This window comes from Nylanderia fulva, unplaced genomic scaffold, assembly GCF_048542155.1.
Source record: "Nylanderia fulva isolate GAGA-0341 unplaced genomic scaffold, ASM4854215v1 Scaffold35, whole genome shotgun sequence".
NCBI classification, from domain to species: domain Eukaryota; kingdom Metazoa; phylum Arthropoda; class Insecta; order Hymenoptera; family Formicidae; genus Nylanderia; species Nylanderia fulva.
In genome coordinates, this window is record NW_028190422.1 from 1518134 (window position 1) to 1543729 (window position 25596).

The following is a 25596-nucleotide window of genomic DNA, read 5'->3' on the forward strand; positions in this document are numbered from 1 at the left end:
ACATATGAATATGCGAATATGAAAATATCTTATAATATTCTAATAATAGAGTATTTGCGTAATATTTTTAAAAATATTATTTTTAAACATCAGAGATTTAAAAATATAATACTTAAACATATATTGATTCAAATTTAAAATAATTTCATTACGTATTAATTTAAATTAAATTATTATACTTCTAATAACTGCTGTTCCTTTAGAGTTAAATATATATTTTGGTTTTTCAATTAACACACACACATATATTATATATATCTGGACAACTGTATAAAAAAATAAAAAATGTAGACATACAATATATATAATACACACATGTATAATATTTATAGAATATATCTTTGCACATTGAATTATATTTTAGAGAAACTTGAAACGTATAATACTTTTTGAGTATTCTGGCATATAAAAATTCAATCAAATAATTTGAATTTTTAAAAACCTGCGAGTATCGAGATAAAAACATACCACGACAGTATCGACCACAACTGTATCATCGACTGCAACTCTCATCGTCTGCGGCGCGCACAACATAAATAACAGCTGTAACGTCGTTCCTAACCTCAAGGAGCTCAGTCCCTTGAATCGGTCGCATTTCATGAACTGTCAGTGTAATTGTTAGCAATCATTAATTAATTTATTTGTATTGGATTAAGTCGGTCAAGTGTCAGTGAGCTGTAACGATGGTGAAAATCAACACACGATGGAAGACCGCGGAGGACTTTAATATTCTACGAGGAAGCAGTCTTGGTAAGATTGAATCCATTGGTTAGGAACCGCGTAAAGAAACGATAAATGCAAATAAACGTTCGCTTATCATTTGATTCCAGCGACAAAGGTCAAGTATTTCTGGCGTAAAGGATGGATAGAGGTCCCAGTGCTAATGGGAGGCTCGTTCTTCATGGTAGCTGGATTTGCCATGACCGCTTATGCATGGCATTACAGTGGCACACATGATATGACTCCGAAATATTACAAAACTCCGAGAAGTAAGTAATTTAGATATTTATTTTCGAATTATGGATTCAATCGGGCTGTGTGTAATGATTATGTAATCGTGAATGTACGTCGATAAAGCAGAATCGTTGATGAGCAATTAATTAACTGCGTTTCCTGACGCCATCTAATACGTTAATGCTAATTGGGTTAATTTAGTTTACAGACCGGACGATCCACGAGTTCAGACGATCCGTCATGTCTCCTCATTTGACGAGTTGTGAATGATAATTTCCTTTAATAGCATTATATATATATATATGTGATACGCAGTTGTTACATCCTATTGTAGAATTATGAATAAATGTACAAATTATTATACCAACTAATTATAATCCCTTCTTTCTGTGAAACCTGTTTCATCAGTTTTTTAATATCGTAAAAAATAAATTTCTACAATACAAAATATATAAATATAAAAAGGTAGTAATTCTTTGAAGAAATATATATATATATGATATATCATTTTATATTACTCTTTTTCTTTTTTTAAACAAATAAAATATTTTTAAAGTCTCGTTTATATCGTAGATAGGTATATTAAGCTTATTATAATCACGGCATGATAGATCCTGAAAAATCGATCGTAAAATTTTTCTCATAAAATTGCAATAAAGGGAAAACGGTTGACGGTTAAATATACGATCAACGTACGCTTCTTTTATATTCTGAAACAATATTGTATCCCTTGATCTTCAAAAACTTGTAAAATACTTATGCTACGCATATAAAAATTGCTTGCGCGAAGAATTTGGATTTTTTTATACATTTATTTCAAACGTGTAAAAAATTCAAATTGAAACAATAATTATGTCTATTTAAATATATCATAGGAGAACTAGTTGTTGATTTTTATTCTTATCATAATAAATAATATAAAAGCCGATCTCTCGCAGAAATATCTTTGAAGGACATTGTAATTATTCAGGCGTTTTTCTAAAAATATTTTAAAATATGTTATATCGTCATTGTTTTATTTTTGGAGTAAAAGATTCGTGAAAAATTTCCCTTCTATTGCACCGAGTCATTCTACACTTATGCTTCTCTCTCCGACCTTTTAGTATACATTTTAATATTAAATTTCTCGTTGTGCCCCTGTGAGTAAACTCTTCACGTGTCATGAAAGATTATGAGGCAGAAACAGAGACTTCTTTTCTCGTGTCATACAATTTCGACTATTTCTTTTCCTTGATGTTCTTTATTTATATTGTTTGTAAAGCAGGACGAATTATTTACACACATATTGTTAGTCTCAAAGAATGAGAATCTTGCGATCTTTTTCATTTAAAATTACTATTTTGTATTTTATTCAAAGCTGATAATATCTATTTAAATTTCAATATATATATATAAAATGTAAATAATTGTTTTATAAAAAGAATGTTAAATATGCGTGGAAAGTAATTAATATATTTATAGCATCTATATATAATATAACTTTATATTATTAACATGTATAATTATATTGTTAATATATGCATATAATTACATGATTAATATATAAATTATATTATCATAAAATATATTATACTATTAATACACAAAATTGTTAAAAATGAGTGATAAAGAATGATGACAGCGAAATTGAATGTTCAAATACACATGTTTGATTACACCGACCTATTATTAGAACCCTTGACAAATAACAGCTCTACACAAACAACAAACTGCACAATTCCCCATTCGTGATTTCGACACAAGAACCTGGGTATATGAAATCACGTCGATTAAGAAGAATTGAGGAGGTCCAATAAATCTTGTCGACACTCTCGCGTGAGGGAAAAAAAAAAAGGACGCAGATACGTCCTGCGATATTCCTGCGAAGTCGGGACGCAGGATCGTAGGATCACGCAGTGCCTCCCTGTGCTTGCCCGTATATTGCGTGTGTACACTATTATAACGCGGAGGACGGCGTAACGTAGAGGGTTGTACGCGTCGCGGGAGAGGGATGAGAAAATGTGCGCGCGAGAGGGAGAGTAAACGAGAAAGGAGGGATGTTCGATAGACGAGAAGGAGAAAGGGAGGCTGAAAGAGCGGGAGAGAGAGAGGGACAGGGATGAAAAGGGTGAGAGCAGCAAGGGGAACGTGGAGCACACGGTACGGAGGCACCCCTCGGTTTGCCTCGCCAGTGGTTCAGTCAGCGCTTCGCACCGGCGTCGCTTCGCTTCGCTCCTCGCTCGAGATCCCTATCGGGCACGTCCTCGTGCAAATCGTCGCGTGCCCCCAGTCGTCTCGCGAAATCAATGAGCCCGCGACATATCAGCAGGCACATCCGGGCCTCGTTCAAGTAAACCGCGACCGCGAAGCCGCTGTGACAGGACCGAGGGACAGAGAGAGAGCTGGTAGACAACGAAATAGTCGAACGCGATAGTCAAAGCTATCACTTGTCGCTGCAGCCTAGGGAGAGAAGATAAAGAGAGGGTGAGGAAGAGAGAACGAGGGAGGGTGTATCGCGACGTTCAACGAAAAGTGTTAGAGCGTGGACGAGATCGAAAGAAGAAATCGAGGACCTGTACAGGTCCTTAGCGTTCAGGACGGTGTATGTCTCGGATCCCGTTTCTTAGTTTTTCCTCCGACAACGCTTTGTCCACATTCCTGAGGTAAGCTTATACAATTAGGATACGTTTGTACGGTGACGAGAGGATAATGAAATTTGTACGTTAGCTGCATCATTTTATACTGTCATTTTTGCTCTATGGATTAAATTTGCTTCACAATATTGTAAGAAAAGTTTTCTTACAATCGATACGAACTATGAAAGTTGTTTATAAACTTTAGTTTTTATATCTATAGATTATGTTCATCGATCATTTTTTAATATACACTAAAATGATTTTGAAATTATTTCTGATATGCTGATGACTTCTGTATGAACTTTGTACAATAATTATTTAAAGGAAGAGTGTAAATATCTTTTGGAGAAGAAGAGAAATAAATAAATATGTAACAATTTAAAAAGTCATTATGCCAATGAATTTATAACATTTTTTAAAAACTTGTCAGGGTTTGAGTTCGAAAAATATGTTGCATTATGTCGCAATTTAATCTTGACAACTTTGATTGAATACAGCAATAAATATGTTAAAACGTGCCTCCTTAACATTCGCTTGAATGTCATATATCAACCCTGAGATATCATCCCTATTGGCAGCGTGAAAAACGTTTTCAAGAGAAATCCTCAATTCGTGATTTGATCTTCTATTTGCTCAATGTTCTCTCTGTTCGTCTGGCAATTCGAGTCTTTTTGAGCTTTTAGTTCTTTACGTCTTAACTCGTTACTTCGCAAGAATGAATTTTTCAGATATCTCTTTATTAAAAATCTCTAATCTTAAGAAATAAATTTTTCCAAAGATATAAAGTATCAATCATTAATTATATTAATTTATATTCACATTCATATAAAATTATTACTGTATAACCAATACTTTGTATATTAATCTTTTTTTCAATAGTAGATCAATATTTTATCTCTGACAAATCATTTGACGCATGACGAATTGATTTATTGAAATTTCCTTATGTTCTAGAATTTTATTCATTTTCTATAAATGTTTAAAATTCATAATTAGTATGCATCATTTATCAACAAAAAATATATATCCATGATTAATAGAAAATATACACAAATCTCTTATATTTATTTCTGCAAATAAGCTTGAACAGTTTTCTATTTCGAATTTTTCATTCTGTGTAAAAATACTACAAAATATAGGATGGAAGAGCAATTACGTTATATTCACAGACAAATACATAATCTACAAAAAACAATAGGTGGAAGACCAAAGAGATTGATATTTCTCTGTGAATGTTAACTTCAAACCGCAACTATATGGATTTTATATATCGTATCGGTAAAACCGATTTAATAAAAAAAAGTGTTTATCCCGTGGCTGATCATTGAACACAGAGATTTTCCGCTAAGAGGTCGAGATAATTCCTCAAAACCCTACATATTCGCACGTTATATACTTGCTTTCCGCAAATAGCGCAAAGTCTGCACACGTATAAAGCTACTGCGTGATAGTTTTTCTCGTTCAAGAAAAACGCGCGGCTTTGAAAGAGTTAATAATTATGTGCCCGTGTAACGCGGACTTTATTGATTCGCGAACCGTATGTACACATCGTAATAAGCCATTATGACACGTGCTCCTATTTGAAAACGTGACATTTGCAACTTTGTAACATTTCAGCCCCGAAAGGAACGGAGAAAGCCGAAGCTTATGTCCGTATTTTCTTCAATAATCGATACATATTGAGCCAGTTCGCGCGAATGTACATGAATTTTTACATGTAAACTAAAAAGTATTGAAAAAGATATTTATATGTATATAATTATTTCCCTTGTATATTTATTAAAAAGCCAAGAAAATATAGCAATTTATCTCTTCTAAAACTGTGCTAAGCATGTTATCGGTCTGTCATTATTATATATCAAGTATATGTTAAGATATATATATATTCTATTATGCATCATAATAGTTTCATTCTTCGCTACATCTGTCTTCAAATTTGAGAATTATTTCATTCATCGTAGCTTAACGCTTATATGTACTGATAGTACAATTCACAATTCAACGAACGTAACCAAGTTCACTAAAGTCTCGTAAACTCGGCCTGGACTTGGGCCAAATCGAAATGCCATAGCACCATCGTCGTCGTGCATATAACTATATGCAGCTGAAACAGCTGTTAACCCGACTTGTTGCACCGTCAACTGACGTAACCGCGCTGCAACTGGTGAATTTTATCGCGAATAGGCGTTTCTTTATCGAATAATTATACATTATGAATATCATTTGATATTCATAATTTATAATTATTCGATAAGCACATAATTTCTGTGTTTCAAGTTGAAATATTGATGATTAAATTGGTTAAACTATTTCTCTGCTCGTTATACATATATTTTATTATAATACATTATAAATCAAATGAAAATTAAATTAAATTTATTATCTTTATATTTTTGGATGTGAATGTGTATGTTAATGTATTGATTTTATTATAGAGAAAGAACGGTAAATGAAATTCACACGTAAATACAATATAAATACGTTATAAATTAATTATAAAAGCTATTGTGTTATTATTGTACAATAAAGTTTAATTGCAGTAAATTAAAATTAAACGATATTATATAATCAAGGTAATAGTTTTTGAAAGATTTTAAGCTTTTTTATATATTTCTCTCTCTCCCTCTCTCCTTCTTCTTTAATAAGATAATTTTTTTTCATAAAAGATAATAAAGTTTATTTATAAATTTAAATCTAAAACTATTATTATCATAAAAAATCAGGGATATATGTTTATTGTAGGATTATGAATTCTTTTCAATTTCAACAATTTTTAAAGCTGATAATTAATACACTGCTATCACAAAATTGATAATGTTAATAATATTTAAAAACTATCTATAGAGATTTAAGATATTTTTTTAAAATACATATTTCTAAATACAAGTAAATCTATCGCCTCAAGAATACAAAATAGTAAATATTTTAGTTTACCCAGAAAATATATTTATTCAGAAAATATAGCTTGGCAATACGAACTGGTATATAGATAGTTACATGTGTAAATATGTACATTTATTCTGTTTCTTTTTTTTTATTGGTTTATCTTTTTAAGTGCAACACATTGATTCCTTTTTCTTGAAACAAGTTTGGACAGAAACTATTTTTGAAAAAGCTACAGAAAGCGAAGATATTATTTTTGAAATCCGCTCGATTTCTCGACCCAATAACCAAATTTATCGTACTTACAAGATAGAGGTCGCGGAGAAAACTATTTCAAGAAGTAGGCTACCACGAAGATTATCTGCAACACTTGTAAATGCATTCACACGAATGTCATCTCGAATCTCGGAGAGTCGTAATTGTGCCAAAGGGAAACGCAAAGCAGCAAAACCTCCCTCGGGTTCGATGAAAGAACTTCGACAGAACCTATTTGCAACGAAAGACTATTTGCGATAAAAAAAAACATAAATTTTCGCATCAATAACCCTCACGTCGTCAAATTTCTCGCGGTACGTCGAACATTGCGCCTGTGTGCGATGCGCTTTTGTGCATCCTTTCAATGGATCGTTACGATCGTTACGATACGCGAATTTTCGGTTCAAATGACAATTACTCGATAGGGCAGTAATCTTATCATATCGCCACACGTGTTGCAAGAAATACAGCGAGCGTAATACGCGATACAGTAGCAAGCACAAAAATATTTTAATGAAAATATTTGTACGCTGAAGTCACACATATTTTCCATCTTAATTTAATGCAGTTATTTTTCATTCTGTATTGATTATCGATTTTGTGCAGTCGACATTTCTTGTTGGCAAATTCTGCATTTTAATATTTTTAATATCTTAGTCAAATTAAAATTTTCAAGAGCAGACTTGAGTTGAGTTTAGATGAACAATGAAGTTTCGTTATTCAATTTCTTCTCAAAGGCTTAGTTTGAAAGAAAGGTCTTTTACTTTTTCGAACGCTTATAAACGATATTCTCGGTAGCTGTCGATATATTTTTGTGAAGAAAAGATTGATTACAGATCGGTCCCTCGTTAGAATTAAAGCCAAAAAATTCCAGCACATTTTTTAATATAAAAAATTCCATGTTTAATCTACTTCGAAAATTTATTTCGATACGGTAGGTAACTAAAAAAAACGGCAATAATACATTGACATCGAATTACAACCGGCTGATTGATTACAGTCGATTATCGATTCATCAGGAACCGATGCGGGATTGTTGCGCTCTTTTTGCGTTCCATCTCTGGCACGTGTAAAATACGAACGAATATGAGAAGAGGGAGACAAACGTATGAATAAAAGCGCGGAGAATCCTCGTCCGAAGGGGAACAAATGCGGTTGTTGAATCGCGATTATCGATCAATAGAGACAATCAAGCTCTTAATTACCGGAACGTGACCTGGCGTTGGTCGGAATTCGGTATCGAGCTTTTCGTCTATTAGCTTATCGCGTGAAAGCATCTTTCCTTTACTTGAAGCGACTTGCGGGCTGAAAATAAACTTACGTCGTCTCTCGACGTCGTTTCTTCTCTAATATTATACCTCGCCCATATCATGATATACCTATATATATACGCGAAATCCTGTATCCCGGTGCATAAGGAGATATTTTCGCAGTGGAAATCCGCGATGACAACGACCTACGCCAGATACCTCGATCACTTTCCTTCGTCTGCTATTTCTTTAATCTCTCTTTCTGAAGACGATTTAATGAATTATTTAACCGGACGCGATCCAATTCTATTACTTCTTTAAATTCTAACTTTCTAACATAATTAACTTTTGCTTGAAATTAGGTGAAGAATAAAGAATTCTTGTATTCTTGTATATGGAATGTATTTTTACTTCATGAAAAGTTTAGACCTTAGCTTCGGAATCGTATTGATTGTCTGGATATATTTTTCTAGAAAGAGAAATCTACTTTAGATACAGAGGGATATTTTTATATTCGCGTATAAAATCTAGGACACCCTATACACGTTGTACGCGGGTGTTGCCGAAGTTACTTCCGGCACGTCAACGCAGGCCTCCTTTAGTCATCGCGGCTGACGTTGACAGATGCGTCTATCTATATAATGTTTACCCGAAAATTCGTGAATCGCTCTCAATCCTCGCTGCTATCAAAGCTTGTTGCTTATAGCATTACTCAAATATTACAATGTTACTCAAATATGGATGTAGGAAACGACGATAACAATAATACCCGTGACAACAGCGTGTAGTCGTCGCCCGAAACTCGCAAATGAAACAGTCAACGAGAGCCGAATCTCTCTCAAATTACAACGCGAGCAAGCAAAAGCACTCACCGTGGCAGAACGTTAGCGAATAGTTAGTCCCGAGTTAAGTAAGGAGAAGCGAATGGCAAGAGTATGAAGAGAAAGAGAGAGCGAGAGAGGCGGAATCGCTTTTCTACTCGAAACGGAACGGCGTATCCGTACTGCCTAATTACTACGGGCATTATTGGCGAATTGAGAGCTCCAAGGATTCATCTTTACTCGATTATCACGTACAACAGATAGACTTTAAAGACCTATTCTGTATCGCATATTAAAGATATTTGTGTCGTTGTGTAAAAAATAGAAAGAGTAGAATGCATATATAAATTAACATATAAATAAATTGTTTAATAAATTAAATAAGTAATTACAAAATTTATTGAATAATGAATTTATTCTGTAATAAAACAAGTAATTAAATAAATAATTAATAAACAAAACATGGAATATTGAAAAATTGCGCTGCACATTTAATGGTTTCTTCGGATTTTAAATCAGCCTGACATAAAGTCTGGAAAGAAAGACTATTGCACGGATGGCCTTTAACTGACATCTTTAACCACCTTGTTTCCGTGGCTCAGGCGATATCAGAACGAACGACCTGACGGTAAAGGGTATCACCCTAGCATTAAATGGGGCGGAGTAATCGTTTGGCGTCCATAATTATATACTTGCATAACTCTATAGGTTCATATAATATTACTGCTCGCCGCGGCAAAAATTATAGGAAACTGTGGAATTATAAAAGCGCGCGCGTGATGCGGAAGTTTTTAATCGCGTGCGAAATCGAGCGAAAATGAAATATGGTGCGACGATTAACGAATAAATGAAATATATTATCGTCCATAATAATCTATTAATCAAATAAAATACAGTAGTAAAATATGAAATATTACTAGATGATATATCTGGCAACAAAACGCATGACGCATACAGGTGATGCACAAGTGCTTTATACGCAAATAAACTATCACAAACAAACTCTCAATACACATATAATATATAATATATAATATAAAGCAAAGAGAATTTCCATTCCGAAAATTTATCGCATATTATGTGTACTACACCCACGGTAAACAAAACATTACATTATCGCGTAATCGAGCGCTTTTAGAAACTGTCGATCGCACGTTAATAGCATATTGTTGTAAGTTTTGTTGAAGCTATACGAACATCCTACGCAAACATCGGCCACTGCCGATCTCGCTTGCCCAGAAAATATTATGTCATTGTGAATCGTTAAACACGTACGCGGATGCTTAACGTACGTTGACGGACGAATCCGCTTAGTACGATTAAGCTACGTAGCATCAAGAGGATAACGCTTTGCGATACACTCGGAACTTTGTTCGATATACCACGTCGAGGATGATCGAACAACGTCCATGATAATCCGATTGCTGATGTTGCCGACACTATCCGGACACGACCGATATATCTTGTTGTTCGTTTGTATCAGAGTGCCTGTGCGACGGATTGCCGGCGTTAAGAGATCAATGTTCCTCAAACCCTCGCGTGTCGATGAGAGCTTGTCGTGGCGCGCAATCGTAAAATCAATAGCACACACGCGCGTAGATATTTGTCGCTCATTCTTTTCACGTTGTTCTATATCACGACATTGGAACGACACAATAGAGTGTAACGAGCCGGAGGGTTTAAGCTTTGCGAGCGTAACAAACTTTTTAGGTACGTAAAATTTCATTAATCGTATAAAAATCCAGTTTTTTTTTTCGTTTGATGCAATCGTTAAATAGAGATAAAGATCTACACGGCTAACAACGTTCAGTTATCTATAATTTAATCTCTTTTAAAGAGGAGGTGCAATAGAAAATTTACATGCCTCACTGGCAAATTCTTCAGCTTGTAAGTTTCTAATGTCATTGCTAAAAATATACATGAGAGATACATCGTGCGATTAAATCTCGAATCTCTGTACATTTTCGATCGATTATCCGTCATTTCTTCGCGAAGGTATTGGATAAGATAAGAGATAGGGACGAGCTTTAACATCTGCATTTACACAGTCTCCGTAGTTTAATTTAGTTTGCACTCCTTCCCCACCATCGAAGACTGCTTATTATCATTCGTAGAGAGTATTCATAGCTAAACTGTAAGTAGAACGTTACTACTCTGCTCTGGAATTGTCCTTGTCTTCGGAACAGATCCGGGAATTAAAATAAAAATCGATGATTGTCATCTCGGGTTAATCATCTCGCGATATTCACGTAATATCTCAACATGTCAATTCGCGAGCATCGGTTAACCTCTGTCCTTTGCCTCTACAAAAAGGAGTATAGAATAAAATTATCTCAGAACAGAGTTAATAGAAATACTTCTCTATGTTCTTTTCTAAAAAGGAAAATGTATTATACAATATAAAAAATGCTTGCGCGAAAAGTTGTTTTACTATTTAAAAAGAATCAAGAATTGTTTAATGTGCATGGTAAAAGATTTAGCCCTCATTTTAACAATTGCCTCTTTACAGAAATATTCAAAGGAAGAAAAAAAGAGCAAAGAATAAATCCTTCTTTCTTATTATATCTAATTCAAGAAAAGGAAATAAAAATGTAGTAGATGCGAGATTAAAGTTAACCGACTTTGCTGAAAGCGTTTATAAATCCTAAAAATAGTAACAGGGACACGTTCGACTTTTATTTCGAGAGATATTTGCTCCACGGGAACAGATACGCGAATGGAAGTGTAGAAAACGTCGATACTACTGAGACGAATAACGCTCGCCACACTTGCGGGGAGATAAAATATGACGTTAGAAACGATCCGGCTAACGTATGCAAGAGCTTTTCCCGTATTTCGTTTTCTATATGTTTATAGTTATAATACGACGGAAAAGAAGGGAAAATATGTAACTTTTCATTTTTACAGTTGTAGAACAGAAATAGACCAGCCTAGACGTAATAATAGTCCTCGACACTGAAACAATTGCGGTCAGTAATTGCGATCTTGCTCGAGGGTTTTAAAAGCTGCAGGACGCGTTAACGACCGAAATGTTCCACGAATAGTCTCCCGAATCTCGTTCGAAATAAAGAACGAAATGAACTTGCTCTCTCCTCGCTACTCGCCGCGCGATTTATGTTGCCCTTTGTTAAACCACTAAACGAATGTGTCAGAGTGAATCGTACTGTAATTGTCGTCGTGTGTAACGTAGCGAAGATGGAACGTGTTCAATTACATATAAAATAGATTCACCACAATCCTGAAGAAAGAAAGAGAAGAATGGGAGAAAGCAATATACGTGCGATGTGTTTTAATAGGAGCTTTAATAATTGCGACCTACACGGTGGGCATCAGGTGTTCTATTTAAATATTTATATAAAACTTCACCTCTGGTACCGCCTCGAAACCTAGGTACGCGAGCAGCGGTGCGCTGCTTTGTCCAGAGGTAAATTTGCCGAGCAACGACGATGAGAGCATCAAGTTTACTTCATGTATTTTTCAAAGAAACGCGTCCGCGAGGATCCTCGATCAACAATCTGTATCGCTCTACTCTAATTTTCTTCTATTTATTCAAGTTTTAAGAAAAATTTACATTAATTTATATTTGATGATTATTAATATAAAAAATGTTTACAGTTCTTATAAAAATCAAAAGAAATCGAGGATATTCGCGATATTAAAAATGAAGAATTTATTTCTTTAAGTTTTTAAATGAAGAATTATTTGTTAAATATTATGTCGATGTGTATTGCTTTTTTATAAGTTTAATAAAAAAAAGTTAAGTTTTAATAGAATCGTAAAGTTTGATCTCTCTTTCTCTGTGTGTGTTGAAAAGAAATGTTACAATTAAATAAAATAACTCAAGTAGCGTCGCTATGATCGCATAATAAAAATTATTTATAAAATAATATCTGTCTTTGTCTCTCCTAATAGGTCTTCTTAACTATCGTGCGTAAAGCGGTGTTAAGCGATATTCACAGAACTTGCTTCATTGCAATCATTAGTCCTCTATTCAACACGTTCAAGTTAGAAATGCGCAGCGTTATGGTAAAGGTATAACGCGTTCTATTATCCTGCCAGTTTCTGCAACTGAGTCGCATCTGCGAATATCCAAGTCGCGAGAATAAACTTTCCGAAGACGAACATGAAGAAGAATGTTATCGTTTATCATAGAGTCCTTCTTAGTGCGCAAATAAAGTCTCTCTTTCTCTCTCTCTCTCTCTTTCTCGATACTAGCATTCGAAAGATATTAGTATTCAAAAGACGTAAATTTTTGCACCTGATAAAAATGAATTCTAATATTATTTTTCTAATAAGTATTTGAAGACTCAATATTTAAAAACTATGTAAGATTTAAGAAATAAACATTTTAGTAAAATTTTTTCAAATAATAATTATTAACTTTAAACATTTTTTTGAAATATCTGCACTTATCTTCGTACTTTATAGTATAATATTATTTTTATAATAGTTTTTATAATAAATAATACACAAATCTTTTTCGATTATGTAAATTATACGGTACTTGTCTCTTACGTTTAATATATATATGAGTATAGGATATGTTAGGTATTATTTTAAATTTATCTTAAGATATTCCTGGACAGATTTAAAAAATCTTAACTCTTCGATTTCCATAGCATCTATGCTATTATACAAAGTTCTTCGTATTTATTCAGTACATCTCCAATAAACTTTTTCGCCAATATAACAAGTATACTCGTTAAACTTTAAAAACTATATACCTAATGGTCACCAAGATTGCAGCATTCACCAACAATTTATTAAAAATTGTTTAATTATAGAAATCATCGAAAAAAAATATACACTATGTCACATGAACATATTATACTGTTTTGATTTCACGAAAAAATAAATTTTTTCCAGCATTATAATTGTATGAACAACTTCGAATATTCTAATATCAACGGAAAGCAAGAAAAATATTCAAGAGGACTCGCGCGAAGGCACTAAAACGTATCTAAAGTGTTCAACCTGCACTTTATTTTCCCTGGCACTTTAATAAAAGTACTTTTGCCAAAGTCTTCTGCCACGAATCAATCCAAGAAAATCCAATCGGAGTTCGTGCCCCGTGCATTCATGCTTGGATCTCGAATATCCTATTCTTTCTGCGCTTCGCAATTCCTTCGGGATACGATATCGTCTGCATGTCTGGACATTGATTGTTCTTTCTCCTTTATTGAAAAAAACAAGCTTAAGACTATTGGAAACAACGTTCGTCATTATTGTGCAAAAACTATGTAATGTTTTATTAAATTCACAAACAATTATTTTATTAAATCACAAACATTTTCAAAACTCAATGAACTTTTTGAAAATTGATGTCTCGCGTTAACGAGATTTGTACATTATTAAAGTTTTATATAAAACGTAAACAATCGGAAATTATATCAAAATCAACATTTATATTGAAAACCAGAAATGTGTATAAACTAACTCTTTTATGATTGAGATATTTTTTTAATAATATTGTTAGTTGTCAATTTTGTGCTTTTACGAAACAAAACAACATATTTCAATCTAAAAATGTATCTTTAAAAATGCATTTAGAGAAATATAAAATGACAATGCCGTGCAATATCATATTTTTGACGTAGCGCTCTATTACATGAAATACAAGTTGTTTCCGTAACAATTTTCGTCTCATTTGGCTTGATTAAATCATATGAGAACTTTGAGAAATTCAACACGATGCACACAATGTCCCGAGAGAGGAGAGTACAAGGAGTTAAGGGTTAACATCGCATATTCACTAAAGGTGAAATTTCCATTTTCTCCGCAGCTGGAGGCGTGCGGCCGACTTCTGTGCTGCGTGCAGAGGCTCTGCAGAAGCAGAAGTGCAGCCGACGAGCCCGCCGAGCATCGGCTCAACGCTCGCGGTCGTCGAGGAGGGAAAGCGGAGCCGGAGCTGGTGGAGGGTCAGGGTCCCTCGGGCCCGGAGGATGGAATGCTCGCTATGCCCGTCAGCCCGAGTCCCGCATCCACCTCGTCGCAGGAGGACGCCTGCAAGCCGCCACCGCGTAACTGCTACCGCCTCGTTATGCTTGGCAGTGCTCGTGTTGGAAAGACCGCCATTGTAGCACGGTAAATGCGTAAAATTCACGAACCGAGGTTAAACAACTTTGAAACAAGAGAGCTTTTTCCCTTCTCTATACCTTCTCGTTCTCTCTCGCTCATATTTTTACAAATATTTAATATTAAATGAAAAAATGTATTATTCATTTATCTTTAAATCTTATTTACAGACCTTTTTTCTATTAAAATAAAAATTGATCGACTCCCGATATTCGTTTACGTTGTATTACGCGAATTTTACATTTTTGCTACCATTCTGTATACGTTCCGTTGGGTTACTTCTAAATTCTGTTCGTCGTGCTCCCATTCGCAGATCGATTACTAATAGCACGAAACAATGTGATTCAATTAATCTTTGAACCATGCTGTCGACCGCTACGTGCCGCATTATTGTGTTTGCTATTGTGTTACATGACCACTGCCACCACGCGATAGGATATTGAAAAACCGAGGTCACCATGTGTTCCTAGGAACAAAGCGTAATTCTTTTAGACTAGAACTCGGCCTGTTGAAATTGTTAGCTAATTATATACCTTTTCTTATTGAGGAACAAAATCAGAGAGTGTGTGATTTCGAGTTTTTACAAAAACGGTACTTGTAATTCTTTTCTCGCAAAATGTAGAATATGTACAGTTTTGCTTGTTTATGTCGACTATCCCATAAATTGATTGCAATTATGTGCTTTTACAATTAGCAATTGTTATGTATTAAATGCTAAGCGTATTTTCCACATGTACGCATAGATAACAATCGCTAACGAGTTTATTTCAAAAAGCAAGATAGACTCTTTAAATATTCAGTATTACGCATCTAATCCTTTGTTTTTAAATGTTCCGTGAAATTCAATTTGCATCTGCTTCGCAAATACATATTATATAGATTTAATTAAATGTAGAGAAAAGCCTTTTAATTTTTGTAATATTCAAGATACAGAGAATATTATAAAACTACGAAACACTGTTTTGTTAATTGATTATTTAAAAGAAAGATATTTTATACACACAGAAACACAAATTGAATTTAAATTTGAAATTCAAAAGATAATTATCATATAAGAGAGACAAGGATTAAAAAAACATAGGGATTTCTTTTTTCTTCCGGAATAACAAAGAGTCCGTGCGGATAAAATCCGTTCACGTTTTAGATTTCTGTCCAACAAATTCGAGGAAAGTTACACGCCGACGATAGAGGATTTTCACCGGAAACTCTACAGGATCAGAGGCGAGATTCACCAGCTTGATCTGCTGGATACAAGCGGAAACCATCCGTTTCCGGCGATGCGACGATTGTCCTTTCTGACGGGTAAGTATTCGACTTACCTCCCCAGAGGAATGTTCTACTTCGTTTCAAGGAAATGTCGTAAAGTTTTCGAGAGTATATTTCTATCCATAGATAAATTAAAATCCAATACCAAACAATGACGTTTAGCTTTTATTTAATGGCTCGGGAAAAATTAATGGGTATTTAACTCTTGTATACGAGAGGATAAAAAATTGCACGTTAGCGAGCAACGTGCAAATGCATCGCGATGCATTTTGTATGAGCATACGCCAGATAGTGGTAGATAAAAAAATCAACCATAAAGACCTCTAGACCGCTTTTTTGCTGTGAATGTAGTTTCGTAAATCTTTTAAAACGCTTTAAACTTGCAAATGCGGTTATGATACATATGGCAAAATTCGTCTAAAGATTAACACTTCTGATTAATTTAATATTTTTTAATGTTGATATCATTGAATTTTGATATCAACACGATTTTCGACGAAATTTTTTTCCCGCGAAATATAGCAAAAAGATACCTAGAATTATACTGATCAACTATATAAACCTAGCACAAGACTTTAAAAAATTTTTAATACGGAAAATGATAACATCGTTTGTAGCTGTTTAAAATAATAATTTAATTTTTGAAGTTTTATCAAATAAAAAATTTAAAAAATGACTCGCACTCGGCATTGAGATATCTCAAATTCGCTTGAGCAGTCTTTTTTAGAATTGTTTGCAGCTGTTTGTAATTATTTTCGTTTCGTATGTAGTTGCACGATTTAGAAATTGCAATTGTAAAGAAAAACACATTTGTCTAAAGTGATTTTTGTAAATTTTTCAAATCTACTTTTTTCATCATTATAAATTTTGATTGCAATTTGTTATAAAAAACTACAAACGAGTCTGAATCACCTGGAAAAAGTAGGAAATGCTATCATTTTCTGTATTAAAAAATTAATTTTTTAAAGTCTGGTGTCAGATTCACATAATTATACTGATCTTACGAAAAAACGCATCGACTGTTTTTATCGTCAAACTCGCGCCTCGCAAGTTTCTCGACTTTTGCGAAAACTCATATCCCTGGCAACGACAGTTTGCTACGCCATGCACATGGGAAAAGTTCGAGGAAGGCTGCCTGGGGTAATGTCGGCTGTTACCGGAATTTAGCTCCAAATATAAAGTTACACGCAGAATATTGCATGGATTTCGATTAATCTAGTAAAACCGGGGCTCATATGTTACAATGAAAATGCAATTTCTGACAATGATAAAACTTTACAATTATAAGTAAAACCAAATATTTACAAATATAAAAACCAGTTACAATTAATCATTTTTATTTCTCGCTTGTTTGCATTGAAGGCATTTTTTTTTATTAAAACATTGAATAATGGAGAGATCAATATAGAAATCAAGAGAGAAATATATTAAATTATAATTTTTATCATTTTTGTATTATATATTTTTTTACTTTTCTTCTAGTTATAATAATATTAAACTATAGGCTATTTTTCTGATGAGTTTTTCAAATACACTTGTTTGATTAATTAACTTTCTATAAAGTATACATGCACGTAAATTTCTAAATATTGTACAATAGACTGTATTCTATTTGTACATTAGAAAGACATGGCGATTCAATATAGCGCCAATCTCCAAATTTCGTCATATCACATATTTGATATATTAAACGAAAATAGAATATTCAAGGAATTCGAGGAACGAGGGTGAAGACGGTGATAAGTGGCTGATAGTATCGAAGGATCTCTCTCGTATTCGCGAAAATGCGAGGGAATACGTATACGGAGGGTGCGTTCGCTCGATAACTCAGTTTCGTCCCTTTTCTTTGCCATCTGCTAGCTTTGTCCCTACGGTACACGAGGCCGTTTGTGTTCTACTGATTTTGTACGTAGATCTCCCTTGTCCCTCGCGTCACGTCACGTTGCCACCTGCACCTGATAACCTGATATCGGCCTATGCTGGACGTGCAACAATTGCATCAGCATCGCGCTTGTCAAGATAGAAGACGGGCCGAACTGAAAATACATATTTACGCTCGGACGTACATACATGCAAACGTCACGTCGACCAGCGCAAAACATAATCTAAGTTGCGATCTATGCATAGCGTATAATTCCCAAAACGACCCTACTTGGCAAGACAATGGCAAGTTACAGGAGCATGACATATAGTTCATGAAAACATTAAAAAGAGAATTTGTATTTAAAAATTGCATAACTATTAATATATATTATGTTATTTATATTAATTTTATATTTATATTTATTTTATGTTTGTTAAATGATTTTTATTATATTGCTATTCTGTATTGATTGTTATATTATAGCAATATTCGCTTTACTTTTAACGATTAATATTTTATCCAATATATTTCTTTGATTCTATATAGAATATTAAATTATACAAGTATTTTTAAGTATAGAGATTAATATTATTTATTGGATGATTAATGAATTAAGGAACTTATCTTTACTTTTATTTACTGAATTCTGCGATTCGGTTGTGTTCTCGATCTGCGCGTTCTTAATCCGAATTATATATGTATATTTAAATATAATATTAAATAATTGGGTTAAATAAATATTTAAATAATCGAAAAGTCAAGAGAGCTCCCACTATTTTTCTGTTCAAATGTCGGTGTGAATGATAAACAAAACTGTGGTATGTTAACAATAGCGCGCTAGACAAAACCCAGGACGAATTCTTACTTTGTTTTTGATAAAATTCGTTGATAAAATTGCCGAAATATTTTATACACGCTGATGGGGGTATAAAACGTATTCTGCGCGATTTTCCACAGCCTTGTCGTTATTCACACAGTGAGACTCGAGCGAGAAGGTAAAAACTTCATATATTATCACATTATCAAGCAAAGTGCAATCATTCTGCATAGTTATTATAATTAGTAATTATTAGCCCGCGTCTATTATTTAAAATGCTTATATAATTTAATATCCTGCGTATGTGTACGAATAGCACGTAAAATATTTCAGTAATCCTAACAGTCAAATATATTTCGGTCAATCGGTTTTATCGTTTGATTTTTCGATGATCTATAAATATAATTCAGATTGAGAACGCGCAGTAAAATAATTGGACCGAGTAAATAAAGTAATAATAAGTTTCGTGATATATTTAGTCGTCTAATAAGTAATTAATATATACTTTAAAATACTTTTATATAAAAATATTCCACGTATATATCGTGTATAATTATACAAAGAGAGATAACGTTCTTCAAAATTTACACAATTTAAAATTTTCGATAGCATCAACAGTTTGCCCCTGAGACCTAAATATCCCAAACTGTTTTTTTTCCTTTTTTTTGAGCAGAGATGTACAAATTGCACTGGACAGGAACCGATATTCGTCTCTCGCGAATTTGTTCTACATGCGCCTGTAAAACGGTCATGTATCGTCGCATGTCGCCAGTAAAGATGACCTCACATAAAAGCTCACGGCAAAATTAGACACGTAAATCCGAAGAATTTTTAAATTGCCGTTCGTGCGTGCGGAAATCAAGAGAGCCACCGTTGATGGGAATTTCATCGTGGCGTTTTTAGTTTTGTATTCCGCACGACGCTCATACCGCTAGAAATTCCACGCATTCGGCAAAGAGTCACGATTCTACGTTTTCCCGCGTTCGCATTTTTCTCACAACTTCACGGAGATCTTTAATAATTCATAAACCTCTCGGTTGATTGCCGAAAATATTTCGCAATTAATATGATTATGTGCGTGTCGATGACAATTCGCGCATTCTATGAACAATTCAAGAATTCAAGAATTATTTGTTTTCGAATATTAATTATACATATATAATTGCACAAATCATCTCTTGATATATTAATAATAATTAATATATAAAATTATACACAAATATAATAACGTTGTGTGTCAGTGCAATCAAAATAGTTCGGCTATAATAATTTCATGTACGATCAGTCATTTCTTTCACAAATGCGATCACTTGCAGACTGAAGATAGAAAGTAAAAAAGGTATTCGCGATCCGCGAATCCTTCGAAATATGCCTAAACAAAGAGGGACGCGATATGACCCCGATTCGAAGACAATGAGCCTTCAGACGAGGTTCCGGCTGTTGCGAGAAGAGAGAATTCCTTTCGACACTAAAGACACGAACTTTACCGCATAATAGCTGACATACATATATTTTCATCTTGCGGTACGAGGACAATATCAGACCAGCTTGGCGCGTTTCGCGGGAGTAAAATGTTTCGCGATGCTCCATATATGGCATATGAACCAGTAGGATTTTCGAATTATGAAGGCTGAATCTAAAAAGCTTCTCAACCTTTCTCGACCTAGCGATAATAGAAGGAAGCACGAATAAATGAATTATTTGGTCAATTGAATAAATGGATCAGCTTTGTAGTTTAACAATTGTATTTGCGAGAAAAATAAATCTTGTTATATGTAGTAAGAGTTTGAAGATAAAGGTAAAGATATCTCACAAAATTAAATTCATTTTTATCATGTAGTAGTGATATGTATACAACCGTAACTCAATTATATTTCGGATTTATCTCGACAGAAAAATTTTATTTTCTCACTCACATGAGCAGAATTCAAGACTGACACATACCTTTCTATCATGACATGAAATCAATAATTGGAAAAGTATTTACTCATTTAATATGTCAAGTTAGTTGCATTTTCTAAAATTAATAAGAAATAAAAAAATATAAATAAAAGAGTAATTTAATTAATAACGAAGGCTAATTAACGCATAACTGTTAATTTAATTATAATCATTAAATTTACATAATAAAATCATGGTAAATTCTTGATAGTAAAACACAAGAAAATGCTGAATTCTTTTCATACTTCATTCTACTAACATACACGATTAACGACAACATCATTATTATATAAGATACTTAGCGGTATATCTTTTAGCGAGAGAATATGCGATAATAAAACCAAGTGGGACTATACGTGTTGGCAAAGCAACATTATTACCAAGCTTATGTTCTATACGGTTCGTCGAGCTTCCCCATCGGACGAGCTTTTTGTTCCTACACAAGAGCAGCCAGTTGATCCTACTTGCCCTTTTGTCCACGACGCGGACATTTTTGTCGGAAACAAGAGGAAACAGTGCGCTTCGTAAACACGAGACCCGGAATCGTTACACGCCACACTACCATCGTTAGGGTCGATTTATAAATAGGCATAGGAGGACGGGGGGTAAGAGACCACACCTTGTCGCTGTAGAAATAAATCAGTCAGGATAAATATTCATAATCCGTAACACACGCGTGTTCCACATGTGACTCGCGTGACCGTTATAATTAGTGCATATGCAACAGCATACAGCGACTTTCGTTTCGCTCGAAATAATTGCACTCGATGTCGCACATAATAGAGACTCGAAAGAAACGGGGCTCGAAAGTTTAAAGTCATGCAATATCATGAAACATCGTTAACGTATCCGCTTTTCATAAGCTCAAAAGATCATTCAAGTCTTATTTATGTATATAATATAAATATAAATATTCAATAAAATTTAATATTTTAAGAATAAATATGTGAGCGAGTAAACGCTGCGCTCGAAAAATCGACCAGCTCAGACACGATAACCGATTTCGCAGGGGACCTCTTCGTCGTGGTGTTCAGTATGGACTGTCGGGAGTCCTTCGAGGAAGCCATCAGGCTGAGGGAGGCGATCCTCGAGACTAAAGTGAGCGCGACTCAAAGTGCCACGAAGAGCAGGAGGAGCCACTACAGTCTAAAGGTCCCTATGGTCATCGTGGGGAATAAATGTGATAAAGATGTAAAGTACGTTCTCTCTTCCCTGTACTTAACTTTGATTTGTATGAATAATTATATCGATTCATCATTGCAGATTTTGAATCATATAATTATTTTGACGAATTTCTTGTTCACGTTACAGAACGGTCACGGTAGAGGAGGCCGAGCAATATTGCGTAAGTCAAGATGAATGCTGTATCTTTGTGGAGGCATCCGCGAAGCGAAACTATCACGTGGACGAACTATTTTATCAGTTATTCGTAGTGGCAGGTCTACCTTTGGAGATGGCTCCGAATCATCACAGAAAAGTACCGCTTACCTTTGGCTCGCCGACTATGTTACCGCCGTCACAGGTAATTAACAATGCTCGATGTGTCATTTAGAAAAACAAAAAAAAACAAGTTTGTTACATCATAATTAAATAGCCGAAAATTAATCAAACACTTGAAATTGATTGAAAAAGGTTCGCAAAAAATCCGATTAAAAGCGACGAAGCGCGAACCGATACGGATCTGTTGTCTTTTCGGAGTCGTATCGCGATCGATTAAACGAGGATTACCTTTCATGATATCGAGGGGCGGCTGAAGAGCCTCAAAGAGTGACGCTTTTATTTCCAGCCGCGGCACAAAGCCACTCTCAGCATAAAACGTCGGCTGAGCGACGCTTGCGGCGTCGTGGCGCCGAACGTGCGACGTCCCAGCATAAGGACGGACTTAATGATCATGCGGACGAAAACGTGCTCGCTCGCGGCCGCGAACGAGAACAATACACCGGGATCCAGGATCACGCTTAGAACAGGAAGAATAGAGTCCAGGAAGGCCTGCACGATACAGTGATATTTCAAACTGTTGTCACGCGCGCGAACAAATTTCTAGAGATATGACAAATATGATAACGCGTTTAAAAGCGATCTTTGGAAACGAGTATTACTCTCTATTTATATAAACTTTATACTCTTGCCTATTATAATTGTGTCCGAGGTGCTATCTCTGTTTATTTTAATTTAACTGTATATATGTAATTAGCGATTTTATTATTTTTAAGTTTTAATAAATATTGATCCTTCTCCGATACTTGTTGCAAGTTGAGAAAAATAGTGATAATTAAATTTGTGTTAATAGAAACTTCATATATGCGATCGAAACTTTCAGGTTTACAATTATCAGACCTCACTGTAGTGATACGCAGATAACGCGAAGCGAATACTCGCGAACGAAGATCGCCAAGGGAAAATCATATTTAAACCGACCACGCTACTCGCCTTAATTAATTAACGGAATATAGCTTTAGCATAATGTCCCGAAGGTAACATGTATAATTAACTTAAGATGTGATCGAGCGAGAGAAATAAGAGAGAGATTGAAAGGTAAGCTGCTACATTAATTAATCGTCGTCGATCAAACGCTAAACGGGAAATCGATACCTCGATTAAGGAGGATAAGATCGTTTGACATTTGATCGGAAGGTTCTCCGATAACAATGAGATGATTGAGCGAGAGAGAGAGAGAGAGAAAGAGAGAGAGAGAAAGAGAGTGCGGACATACTCTTCCTATTAGAACAAATTTTTAGCGAATTCTCGAGAAAATCTTTACGATGGATCGACGATAGTACAAGATCGAGAATTGTCAGCGTTATGTCGAATGAGATTGCGAAAAACGTGATGAAAAAAGCTTTCTATCGAATTGGTTAACTGCGCCCATCGTAGCCTTATTCGAGTTCCGACACGCGAAGGAGAACGTTTACACTTCCACATGAGATCTAGAACGTTATTAATTTTATTAATAGCGCTCGATAAAAGGAATGAATATTTGATCGTTCTTCCTTCCGTTAAGTTCTTCCGTATGCATTTAGCAGATTTTCGTTAAAGATAAATAGCCCTACAATGTATTACACTGTACTACGTTTAAGGTATATCTCGTGTATTATTCGTCATCTTCGATTAGCGAGATCGCATTGCTAATGAAACATGCATACAAAATCAATCGATATTTCTATTATATTTCGACTTCCTTTTCTATACGTCTTAAACTTGTTAATATGTGATAGGTAAATGTGTGAACATTTTTCTTCCATTAATTGCGTATGCATTTGAAAGATATACAATTTAATCTTTTACATATAATAATTTAAGTATAATCAGAATAAAAGAATACAAAACTCAAATATGAAAAATTTATATTCGATTTTAACAACAATAGAGAAACTAATTATATATGAAAAAAGCTAACATGTAACTTTTGTTTTTTTTCTCAATCAAATTATTGAAGAAAGAGCAGGCATATTTTTCCGCTGAGCGAAAACCAAGTATTTAATGAATATGAATTTGTTGAAATTGTGTGTGTATGTGTGCGCGCATGTATGTGTGAAATGTTTTCATCATGTTTAAAAAGAATACATTTTTCCTGTATATGACTCATTCGATAGATGCATTGGGACGTTATAGGCATATATAGATTTGTGAGTATCCGAGATATGGATAAACATCTGTTCTCTTTCCATAAACTCGGTTATAGTTAATTCTCTAAGGTACAATTGACGATTTGACCAATTAGACGGCCCGTAAATTGATTACAACCGAAAGCAAACCCAAAGCTGCGTTACTGCAATCGGTAAAAATAAGAAAAAAAGTGATTATAGTCGCGAACATGTGCGAATACACTCGCCTTTTTGTATTAAATAAATAACATTTTCTCCATGCCTTTTTACGATTTTTTGAGATACTTATATCCAGTCTTCAAAGAAAATCGATGCTAAAATATATGCATTGGGATCAGTTTACAAAACGGGACATGGATTTAATGATTAAACGCTGGTTCTAATCACCTTGACCGAGAATTATATTTAAACCAGATTTTCATCATTATCTCTGCGGGTTATGACTTGTCGATTATCGCTTCCGGCAATTCTATCTTATTGGTTTGATCGATAACTCTTTAATCGAATTTTCTCAGTTATTAATTCTGTTTCGATATAGCAGAATAGATATAATCATTATAACGAGATGAAAACGATACGAACTTATGCATTCATTAAATTTTCGGAAAACCACCGCGCATTATGATATTTTTAGCAGAAACACGTGATCGTGATTTTATAATTGAAATAATAAAACAGCATCACACAATTTAATGTGTTTCATAATTGTATGTTTAATTTTTCAAAATTATTGCAATGTACTCCTCTTATAAAAATATTGAAAAAATGCTTTTGAAAATATAAGTATTTTATAATTAAATCAGCATTTTCACAATCAAATCGCATAATTTCTATTTCCAAATTTTTGCGTTTTATTTCCTCCTAAAATCGTGGTTTACAAAGTTTCAAAATACAAAATTATGAATTTGAAATACACGAAAACGCAAAAAAATGATTAAATATATAAATATATAAAAAATTAATACGATTAATATTTTAGATCAGAAGATGCATTTTTGTAATAAATATTGGTCATTGCGTTTATATGCATTCTTTGGCGTTTTCAATAAGACAGAATCATCGATTATTCGTTGAGATTAAAAGCGCTAGAAAACCGTTTTACTATCTGAAAGCTAACACAAGCGCAAGAGTTCAATAAAACTAGACCAAAAAGAGACGTGAATGAGTTTTCGTTGTTCAATTGAAAGCAGCGACGCACAGAAATAGTACACTCGAGATAACTGTGTTAAAAATAGGGCGTCTAAGTATGT

General features: G+C 34.1%; 2 protein-coding genes across 2 annotated transcripts; both read left to right on the forward strand.

Annotated features, from left to right (window-relative positions):
• The first annotated feature begins 505 nt into the window (after positions 1–505).
• Positions 506–1325, forward strand: LOC114935013 (uncharacterized). The gene is made up of 3 exons (XM_029307757.2): positions 506–750; positions 831–989; positions 1156–1325. Exons 1-3 carry the CDS (start codon positions 684–686, stop codon positions 1218–1220), a joined length of 291 nt encoding a protein of 96 aa, XP_029163590.1. The 5' UTR covers positions 506–683; the 3' UTR covers positions 1221–1325.
• A 1762-nt stretch (positions 1326–3087) lies between these two features.
• Positions 3088–25034, forward strand: LOC114934999 (GTP-binding protein Rhes). Its single transcript, XM_029307741.2, has 6 exons — positions 3088–3596; positions 14561–14862; positions 15998–16155; positions 21751–21937; positions 22053–22263; positions 22528–25034. The coding sequence occupies exons 2-6, from the start codon at positions 14726–14728 to the stop codon at positions 22744–22746; spliced, it is 912 nt and encodes a 303-aa protein (XP_029163574.1). The 5' UTR covers positions 3088–3596; positions 14561–14725; the 3' UTR covers positions 22747–25034.
• Positions 25035–25596: the final 562 nt, after the last annotated feature.